This window comes from Taurulus bubalis, assembly GCF_910589615.1.
Source record: "Taurulus bubalis genome assembly, chromosome: 1".
NCBI lineage: Eukaryota > Metazoa > Chordata > Actinopteri > Perciformes > Cottidae > Taurulus > Taurulus bubalis.
In genome coordinates, this window is record NC_136589.1 from 30,670,184 (window position 1) to 30,681,298 (window position 11,115).

The 11,115-nt window shown below is 38.5% G+C and overlaps 1 protein-coding gene across 1 annotated transcript; it reads left to right on the forward strand.

Annotated features, from left to right (window-relative positions):
- The first annotated feature begins 7,498 nt into the window (after nt 1–7,498).
- On the forward strand, nt 7,499–11,115 carry ifi30a (IFI30 lysosomal thiol reductase a). Its single transcript, XM_079219633.1, has 7 exons — nt 7,499–7,635; nt 8,757–8,945; nt 9,120–9,194; nt 9,403–9,489; nt 9,648–9,800; nt 10,717–10,785; nt 10,898–11,115. The coding sequence occupies exons 1-7, from the start codon at nt 7,519–7,521 to the stop codon at nt 10,961–10,963; spliced, it is 756 nt and encodes a 251-aa protein (XP_079075759.1). The 5' UTR covers nt 7,499–7,518; the 3' UTR covers nt 10,964–11,115.

An 11,115-nucleotide genomic window follows, 5' to 3' on the forward strand; every position in this document is an offset into this window, starting at 1 on the left:
CTTTGTGTACAAAAAAAGCAGTAATATAACTCATGTACAGTATATTTCAGACACACATGCGGTCCGTGTGTATGACTTTACAGTTTCATCGCTGTGTTTCTTTATGTTTTCACAATTCTTGCTCTGCTCTTAGATTCTGTTTTAGGATGCCCAGTATCCAGCTAATGTGAGCCAAATGAAGGATATCTTTTCATGTAGCAAGAAGAAGAAAACAGGCCTTTTGCCATTTAGCATGGCCTCTGTGGTCTGAGAGATTATCTAGGACAGTATGCATGGAGTCCTTCATTTGGGTGGTTGTTTTTCTTTTTTCACTTGGCAACAGTGGTTGGTAACTTTTTGTAGTGCAAATACAGTATGATGTGTGGTAGTACTATGCACAACAAAGTCATATGTGGAAAATAGGTTTTAGATTGACTGAGATCGGTTCCCTCCCTCTGTTCTGTGGCAGTGAATTTCAGTTTTCCTCATGTTCAATTGGCTTGAGGTAAAGATTGTACCATCGTTGTTCTATGTCACTTTCAAAGCATAGTTCATTTGTTTAGAGGCAGTCATTGTTGTGTGGTTGATGAAAATGGAAAGAGGCGTCACATCATGCCTCTTTTCAATTTGATTTACACAGTTGATTTATTGAGAATGAATGGATATGATTACTCTCTCAAATTTATTACATAGACTCAGATTGCCAAAAAGAAGAAAAAAAAAGTATTTTTGTAGAAAGATATAGAAGAGACAAACATTGTTGGCAATAGAAGGTTTTAGAAAATAGTGCACTGTTTTAAAGGTTGCACATTTTGGATTTGTGTTTTATTCTTTTTTAAGGAGGGATAGAAATTGTAGTAAGATAATCACCAAATCTTCTGGTGAGGAAAGTAAATTATGTATATTTCTTCTGAAGACCGAAGCTTCCAACAAACACAATGCGTTTGGGCAAAGTATCATTTCTGTTTTTGAAATGTTCACAAATTTCAGGTAGCAACATTTTTCCAAACAGACCAATCACACTTTCAAATGAAACCTAACTAGGCCTGAAAAGTTTGAATCGAGACGTCATTTTGATTTCAGTCAGGACGAATCAATTGTACTGTACTTTGCACAGTTCTTGGAAAGTAGAAATTCCCAAGAATTAAACTAGAGGTGACGGCGGTGCTTCTGATTAGAGGGCTATAAACACATGTGAGTGAGGAAGATTAGAAGTGCCTTTCGTCAATGTGATGAGCTCGTCTTCTCCTCGTTGATGATGGTGCCACCACCACCTTATGATGAGCCCCGTGGTTCACACATTTGCCATTTATCAAAGACTTAAGGGTAACTGGCAAATGAGCGTAGTTGTTTTGTGTGTGTGTGTGTGTGTGTGTGTGTGTGTGTGTGTGTGTGTGTGTGTGTGTGTGTGTGTGTGTGTGTGTGTGTGTAAGTGTGTGTAAGTGTGTGTGTGTGTGTGTGTGCGTGTTAGAGCAAATCTGAGCATGTTCAAGATTTTAGTTGTGCCTCTTTGTTGTTACATCTATAGTTGTTACATATTCCTTCTTTCTATGGTGGGGCTGTACAGTAGCTTGGTGCTCTATCTCACTGCACCAAAGCTAGATTTCCTTGGTGTGTTTTTGTTAGTTTTTTGTCTGGTTTATTTTTGAGAAATCTCAGATAAGATAGAAATGTGAACCATACACATCCGTGGCCCAGCCCAGTTGTTTGAAGCTCACTCAATAAGCTCTCTAGTTAATGCATGCAGCATTTCTCAGTGTTTTATATTAAGTCAGTTCCTTTTGCGAACAGGCAATCTGGTTGAGTCACCCGCCACTGCTGACGCATCCATTATCCAGTTTGTTGGACCAACACTTTTGTGACTGCACTTTTTGTTCTGTTCCACACACTCAATAGTGTGTTTAACGCCCAACAACCATAAACTCACAGACAGTGGTGAAGCTCAGTTGTCTATAGGGTTTTTAGTTGATACAGTTAAGGTCTTTCCATACGGTATATCGGGAGTGATCAACAGTTGTCTTTATGATATTGGAGTATACGTTGTACAGTATATGCTTTTGTTGTTTTCGCGGTCAACAGCTGTCATGTAATTCTGATGCTTTTTGACTGATTGCAATATTTTTATTATAAAGTTAGTTTTACTATATGGACTGCATACACTCTGTAATACTTATCAAACCAACTTTAAGGAGAGCTGCTGGCTCATTATGCAATTTGTGTCCACACAGAAAAATTGTGACAAGATGAATAACATTGATTTTCCGAAAGGGTCAGTTCCCCTAAATTACAATAAGACATGTTTTCACTTACTAATATTGATATTTAAATATGCAGATAGATGAGATTTTGAGAAATCTTTTTAATTTCTACTGAAGAAATAGTCCTGAAAAAACCTGTTGACAGTGAGGTCTGTGTATTATCCAGAATAACCAAAACATTGTTTCTGAAAACACATATTGCTGTTGAGTACTTCAATGAAAGTTAAACTAAATGCATGGCTAGATACTGCTAGGTGAATAAAAACGTTGTTGTCATTTTGTAAAATCAACCATTTACAAACATGTCTTGGGAAATCATGCCAATGGATTGCAGTTTATCCTACAACAGGTCGGCTTGTTTCAAAGACCTCCTGAACCAGCTGGTTCTGCTTCCAGTTAAGCAATTTGCTGGATGTCTTTAGTTGCTCAAAGAAGAAATAGAAATGTAGAGCTGGATCGCTTGCTGCGTCACTTGTTAAGATTAACATTTTTACAGTGCAGCTAAACACTTATTAAATGCCACGTTAATCACAAATGTTTAATAGCTAGAAGCAATGCAACTTTTGTAGCAATGAAACCTGGTCAGGTGGTGAGACGGGCAGAAGATGAAGGCTTTATTGCGCTTTGACCTGGAGTTTAGACGTTGAGCCTACTTTTGGTAATTATTCTAAAACTCAAAGCTTTTATCCTGCTCATCTAGTAGATATGCATTTGTGTCGGAGTTTCTTGAAAAACATTTTTTATATGACAATTGATCATTCAAGGAATTAAATATTTTTTCATCGGCTTTGGTACACTGTAAATGATATTTCTTGAAATGTCCTCACACACAAAGCACATCTTTCACTGACTACAAAGAAACACATATATTTGGTGTCTATTAAAGTTTGAAGAATGAGAGACATAATAGAGAATACATATTTTGAAATATATACTTAGATATCTATATTTTTTGATGATATAATTCTGATTTGGACTGTGCTTGAAACGAATCAGAAAGAGGCTTTGATGTGAACGTGATCTTTCGACTTGCTCCTCGGCTGCATTGTACTCCAGCAGTTATTGAAATGCAAGCATTTTTACTTATCAGCTGCAGAAAGCTTCATCATGATCAGCAACAAACTTTGTGGTCACAGTTGATCAACATACATGTAATCTTTTAAGCATGACTATCAGGTGCGCTCAGAGGAAGAAGCAAGCTCATGTACATGTGTTAATATTTACAGAGCTGAGTCTATATGTTAAACGCAGTCTTGGCTGCTTTGCATTTTATTAAATATTAGAGAGTTGTTTTTTTTTTTAACATGAGAATCTGTTTTGTCATTTGAAAGATTCAGTTTTTGTGAATAGATTGAGTGTTAAAGGTGCACCACAAAAGCAACACTTCCAGTAGGATGCTGCCACAGAGATCCCCACAGCGTGGACACTGATGCTGTAAGTCAGTGAACCATCTTACACTGTATCGTCCTTTGGCAGATCTCTGTGGTTGCTGAAAGTCAAAGAGAAGCCTGGTACCCGGACAGAGTGAAAAGGTACATGAATAGTTTGTGATCACTCCGTTACGCAGATCTTTGTACATGGAACAATGATGGCATTAGAACGTGTTCTTTTATGGTGCCTAAGTATGTTTTTGTATTTTTTATTTGGCTTTAAAAAAAAGCTGGTATATGTCAGTCCAAGTGTTGGTTAGTTTTTGTTTGTTTGTTTATATCTGTTAATGATAACCTTACAGAGCCTGTAAAGAAAAAAATAAGCTAGCTTGAATTTTTCCTCCGTACAGAAAAAAAAAGAAAATACAAATGTTTACAATATGTAAATAACCAAATAGTAAATATGCATTTGAGAATCAATCTGTCTGTTCCTCAAAGTGGCTGTAATAGATTGATTTATATTTCTTTATTTCCTCTGTCATTTTAAACTTGAAAATGTTATGACTGCTTGTTCTGTTTTTTGTTTTTTTCTGTTTTGGTTTGTTCATCTTTTTTATTTTGACTCATGAGAACAGTGCTCCCTCAATTTTCAAAATAATAGCTCAACAAGATTTTTTCCTTTCTTAATACATACTTATTAATCAGTCTTTGTCAGGCTTTACCTGCTGAGTAGTTCACCTCTGAGCACTTCACACTGAGCCTTGTTTATGCAGGACTGAATCCTAACTTGAGACGCTGTCACATCTTTTGCTTTTATAATGTGTACAGTATGGTGGATTGATAGAAGACAGCATGACTCTGTCGGGTGTTTTCTGGTAAGGACTCAGTTCAATGGGGTGACACCCACATCTTGTGAATAACAGTAAAAACACACCACTTGTTGAACATGCTTGAGTACGTTTTATTACATAAACAGAGTCGGACATTCTGGAATAACTATCAAGAGGCATCCTGATCTTGATTTGCACTACACAACAAATGATACTCACACTAAATAGTTGGTTAAACTCATTTTTTCAACCAAATCTTACCCATAATAATTTCAGCTTGTGTGACTTTCATTTAAAATGTTATGACATCAACAACTGCACTTTCATTTCCTCTCTGTCTGCATGTATCCAATCTTCTCACACCATCACTTCTCAGTCTAGACTTTGACCTAAAAGGTTGCCATTGGTTTGATTATTCTGATGTGAATGTTGTAGTACTTTTCACTGGTGTACAGTAGTTCATATTCAAGACCCAACTCTGAACGTTCGAGACAAGATTGGCAGCGATCCATTTCGCAACAGCATGGGCAACATTAAAGATCGGCAACAATTTAAAATGCGCATCAACATTTTTACAGTAATGACAAGGCAACGCCTTGCCTGCTTTGCTCTCCCATGTTGTCCAATAAGTTGACTAATGTATCACTGCCTCAGCAGCAACAGATGCACGGTTCTTAATGCATAGTTAACAACAATCCCTTTCTTTCAAAAACAATGAATGGAAATGAATGAGGCAGTCAGATAAAGCTACTCTACACCAAAGTGCAATTGAACTCAGAGGGAGCACTGTTGATTCAGCCAGTAGAGGCCTATTGGTTGAGGTGTGCCCAACCCTTGTGCACGAAAATATGGTTATTCTTTTTCTCTTCTCCTGTGTTATCCTCCCTCCTGTTGGTCTGCCTTTATTCAGATACAACATTTCTTTCTTTCTCTCTCATGTACAGCTTGCTTCAGAGTTGTTTGTCCTCAGACTGGTACTCTTTCATCTGTACGGTTCTTTCTTTAGGCTGATGCAATGATTTTAAAAGACAATAAAAGATATATAAAACGACGATTGCTGCTCTCGGCTTTTATTTCCTTGGTTCATCATTTTGAGCCAATCATCAATTCGTGACACTTTCATATACTCATATGTTCTTAGTCCTAGTTATATTCTTGCTAACTTTGCTGGACTTCAACATTATGGCACCCCTCATTGGAAACACTCACTGAAATGTGGTTTATTATTTTGGGTACACAAACTTGAAGTGTATCAATATATGAATGTCAGTGATTTACGGTACCATTCTCAAAATGTCGGTCTTTGTTTTGCCATGAGCTATAAAGAGAACGGTTCTTTCTATTGCCTTTGTTCAGTTTGGGTTGGTTCTCCCAAATTAAAGGCACCATGGGGAACTTTTAATCACTAACACTACTATGGAACAATGTTTTTGGAAGTGGGTCACCATTTTGTTTGTTTCATGCACACACAAATGGCCAAACACATAACAATCCACAAATAAAGGCAATGACAGCAAGCCAACAAAGATGTAGACAACATGGGATAGTACTTCAAGGACACTAAGAATGCATTTTAGTGAGAAACACAATGAGAAACCTCCACAAAAAAAATCCCTTTCTTACTTACTTTTAACAGTTTTATAGGAACTTTTTTCCTCGAAAGCCGCTCTAATGAACACTGTTCTGAGATCTGTGGTGTAACCAGAATATCCACAACCTTTGTTTCCTAAAAAGATAGTGTTACTGATTATTCAAAAATGTATTTGTTTAATTCTGTGAGAACCACACAGGATAACGTGTATTCTCAAAAATGTAATTAGGGTGGAGACTTAAACGTATAGAAGTAAGCAATGAAGACCAACATTATTTGAAGGCCAGATACCACAAGAGGGAAGTGAGAAAATGTGACAAATGTGTTTGTGACTTTCTCATACATTATAACATAAATGTTCACACACTGAAGGAGAATATGGAAAAAGCAAACACAGGTAACATATAGCAGAGATGAAGTACTTTACTGTACTGGTTTAGTTTTATATGTAACCCTCCAAGCCAAAACACAGCAAAGCAGACAGGAATCAGAGTGAATCATGCAGTCTTTGTCCTGTCAGCTATTTTTGTCTCTTATCCTGGTTTGAGAGGGCAGCTAGGAGAGATCATGTGAGAGTCACCAGGTAAAACCTTCCATAATGTTCAAGGGTTTGTGATGTTTTGCAGCAGTGTGTTCTCATGACTTTTGGACCGAAGAACTGAACTGAGAAATGCAATAGTTGTATAATTAGCCAGATGATCTGTACAAGTCATACCAAGAATACAATTCTCATCATCCAATTACTCCTAAAAGTATTTTAAATGTTCTTGTTCTCTTGTATCTGTGCCAGATAATAATATAATATAAAGGAAGCTACATAGGAACTGTTTTAACCTTGTATACAGAACATGACAGTCCTGGTTTTGAACTCAACCAGACTTGTACAATTGATATCACCCTGACATCACTTGAGTTGTATGAGTTATATAAGTTTGTATAACTGATATAACTTCTGATATATTCGCAGAATACACTTGATCTAGTTTATTAGGTGTTAATTTAATAATGTAATGAATACAACCCGTAGCATACAGTAGTGTAAAACCAAAAATTGTTGTGAAATATTAGTTAAGTTTCAAAATGTTTTGTGATAAAACATTCAAAAAAGTCATGCTTAAAGTGTTTTTCCAGTGCATTCCAAGATTAGTGAAACCTTTTGTATTGTCTACCAATTTAGTCATCTCTGGGAGACATAAAATAAGGTTGAAAGCTGACAAAACTATTGCCAACAAAATGTTGTTCTTCAGAATGTGAAAACTGGCCGACACAAGTCTCATGACATTTTGACTCGGGAGTTTATTATTTCCCCAAACCAGCAGCTGTCTGCATACATCTCCCCTGGTTACAAGTGACGCTGTCTTGGTCATATGATCGTCAGCCAATCAAAAAACAAGTAGCCTCCACGAGGAAGCGTCGGTGGCGTATTTAAAGTGGCGTCGTACAGAGTTCCGTACTTTGTAGGTGACTAAAGCCTCGCGCTGCAGGTGAAGATGAAGATCCTGCTGCTTCTGACTGTTGTATTACATGTCCAGTGCGCTCTCTCCTCTTTATGTCTCCATCCTCCATCACAGTGGTGCTCGTCTCTGGACTCGGCTCTCCAGTGCGGGGTAAGATTAGTTAATGATGTGCGGAATAACGCTTGTCTGTTATCACGATCCTTAAAATGCTCTTTCTGAGGACCATGACGTCACTGGACACCCCAGATACAAGCTAGTTCCGGTTAAAGTTTATCTAACTTCCGTTAAATCACTGCCCACGGGTAACAGTTTACAGGTAACAGCAGGTAGTTATAGCAGCCGTATCCAGCCATTCACCCCGACGTTACTTTTTAAGTTGGCGTTAACGTTAGCTAGCTAACTTTCACTGGCAAGAGAAAATACAAACGTAAAAAAAAACAACTTCAAACTCTCGCGACATTTATCGTAGCTTTACGAATGTTAGCGTTCTTCTCCCTTTGCCTCGTCCCGAACAGAGTTAATAGGCTCGTTCGTTCACAGGAAGTTACAGAAAAAAGTACTTCCAGTTAGTTCCGAACTTTTGTCTACTTGTAGTTTACAGATCACGTTTGGATTCATTCATGTATTTGTAAATATATATTTATGTAGAAATGTATGTGTAGCTGCATCCTTTGTTCTCTTTGTGCTCTGTCTGCCTGTGAAATACATTACTACTCATTTTGATATGTGTTATATAAATACGATTTTGTATTATCAACCACACAAGATATGTTTTTAGATCAAACATGAGAAGGATAGTCAACAATCCAGCGTTAAGTATTACAACTACACATACAATAAGGATTTTCTCCAACATGCCAGCCAGCCAGCCAGGCGTTTCCCATCATGCACTGCGCCACGCAGTCCGTGGAGATCTACTGTGGCGGTTAGCTCTGAAATCGACGGCCGGCTTGCTCTCGTGAGAGTATCGTTGATTACGTGTGCATGACATCAGAGCAAGTCGGACACAAATCTAACGGCATGCATTGCGCGCCGATCGCCGCCGATTGATTCTGCGCAGAACTGGCTCCTCTCGAACGAGCCTGTTATCACTGGGTCGTCATGTCTTATCTGGCGCCGTTGTTGGCGATTAGCTCAGTGTGACAGGAAACGGATAACGTTGACCACATACATCATGTGTGCAGATTGGACCACTTGAGAACGGTTGACTTGACTTTGCCTGTTAGTCACACAGTAGCTTCTCTCTGTCTCTCTGTGTTTGTCTTGTGCAGGTTTTGAAACAGTGCCTTGAGTCTAACTTCACCAGGTCCCGTCACACAACAGATCAAGTGGAGGTGGGGCTTTACTATGAGAGTCTGTGTCCCGGCTGCAGGATGTTTTTCACTGAGATGCTCTTTCCCACCTGGCTCATGCTGAAAGACATCATGTCAGTTACTCTGGTGCCCTACGGCAATGCAAGGGTGAGCAGTGGCCCTAACCCTGGGATTGTAGTCCCTCTATACACTTTACAGTGGGGTTGTCCTCAAATCATGTGCGGTGATTATGCTTTCTCTTGAATGTAATCATTTGATGTGTCATAATCTCGGTTGTTTTCTTTTATAACTTGTGAATCTGTTGCATTTATTGCACCCCAGGAGAAACCTGATGGACAGAAGTATATTTATGAGTGCCAGCATGGAGAACAGGAATGTCTGGGCAACCTGATTGAGGTAAAGTTACACTCTAAATGAGAAAATTGCTGAATAATACTGTAACTACACGTCAGAAAAAATCTGTGTTATGAAAGTGCCATACTTGCCTGAAGAAATGTTCAGTCTAAATGCTTTGCTTGTTTTTAAATGGACTCAGTATTGGCTTGTAGTGGTGTCACAATGCGGCCACTCTACTATGATTAATTGATTTCCTTGTTCCTCTCAGACTTGTCTCTTGAACATGACAGATGTCGCTTACCAGATTATCTACTGCATGGAATCCTCCTCTGATGTCATCAAGGCAGCCAAGAGCGTAAGGATGTGTGTCCAGTGTTATGCTGGTGTTTGTTAGTCTACCTCCTCCTATGCACCATCTTTTCAGTCTCTGGCACTTCTCCAGCATATTACTTGTTTTACTTTTATTTTTATTTTTTTTATTTTTTTCTCTCTCTTCTCCATTGGTGTTTGCAGTGTGTGGAGCTCTACAATCCCCAGCTGAGCTGGGACAGCGTCATGAGCTGTGTAAAAGGGGACGTGGGAAACCAGCTGATGCATCAGAATGCCATGAAGACCGAAGCTCTGAATCCTCCCCATCAATATGTTCCCTGGGTGACCATAAATGGGGTATGGCTGCAGTACAGTCAGCAGGAAAAACTATGGCTTCTGTGGAGAAAAAAAAAAACACAACTAGGAGACCGCTAGAAACTATAAAGCTTCAGACACAAATAGATCACATACTTTCTGACTTTGCAATGGCACTTCCACCTTTTCATCCTGACTTGCATTAAAGCAATGCCCCCATTCTGCTAATAATAATTAACAGGGGATGCTATGGTTACAGCGAGGATATTATTTTGACACTATCTGCCCTAAAGCTTCTGTAAATTTAGAGAGCTGTGACTGTATATGAAGCTACATCTTGATGTAACTCCACAGCACAACAGATACTACTGCGTCCATGCCGAGCCACCTTAAGCAAAGTTAAAAATAACGCTTCAGTTTGCTTGTCAAATATGGCGTGAGCAGAACATGAATGCAGTTTTATAGCACATTAATATATCAGTATTGCCCCATGTAAAAATAAATATTGGCGTTATTTTACGTAGTAGCTATTTAATCCCCCTGCTGTAGTTTTTATTTTTTGTATTCATGAAAATATTCCTTCACTTGGACTCGCATATGAAATAATTAGATCTTAGTGGCCAAAGGTCACTGACCTCGCGTCCGTCCAGTTATCGTGAATGTGATATCCCGTGTAGGGAATTTCATTACATCTAGCACAAACTTCCATTTGGACTCGAGGATGAACTCATTACAAATGCTGTGGTCAAAGGTCACTGTAACTTCACAAAACAAGTTTTAGGCCATAACAAGTCAAGAATGTATATGCTACTTGTGACAATTTATATTATTCTAGTTTTCGCATAATGTTCTATCAGATCTGCTGTGTAGAAAGTCAACAATGTTCTTTTGGTCTTTGTCTAGATGTTACTTTTATTTTACTTGGCCTTTGGGATACTCATCTTTTATTAATTTGCAGGAGCACACAGAAGACCTGCAGGACAAGGCCTTGAACTCTCTCTTCACTCTAGTCTGCAGCATGTACAAGGTACAGTTTATGTCGAACAAGTTGACTCATTCATTGACTCTTAGTGAAGGACTTTTGCTGTATGTTATAGAAGCACAAGTAGGTCACCTCTAACAAGTGTTGTTTTTTTCAGGGTCCAAAGATTCCAGCCTGCGGGGGTGAGAAGAGACACTACAGAAGCTACTGCCACAATGAGTGAAGGACTGCACATGTGTGCTCTGTTCCAGGTGTGGCCACTAAATAAGGAATACTGAGGAGTGTCATCAAATATTTTTTTACTATCCATTTCTTTAAAAGGAAAAATAAAGCCTCCATTTGATAATTTGAGCATGAATAAAATGTACTTTTATT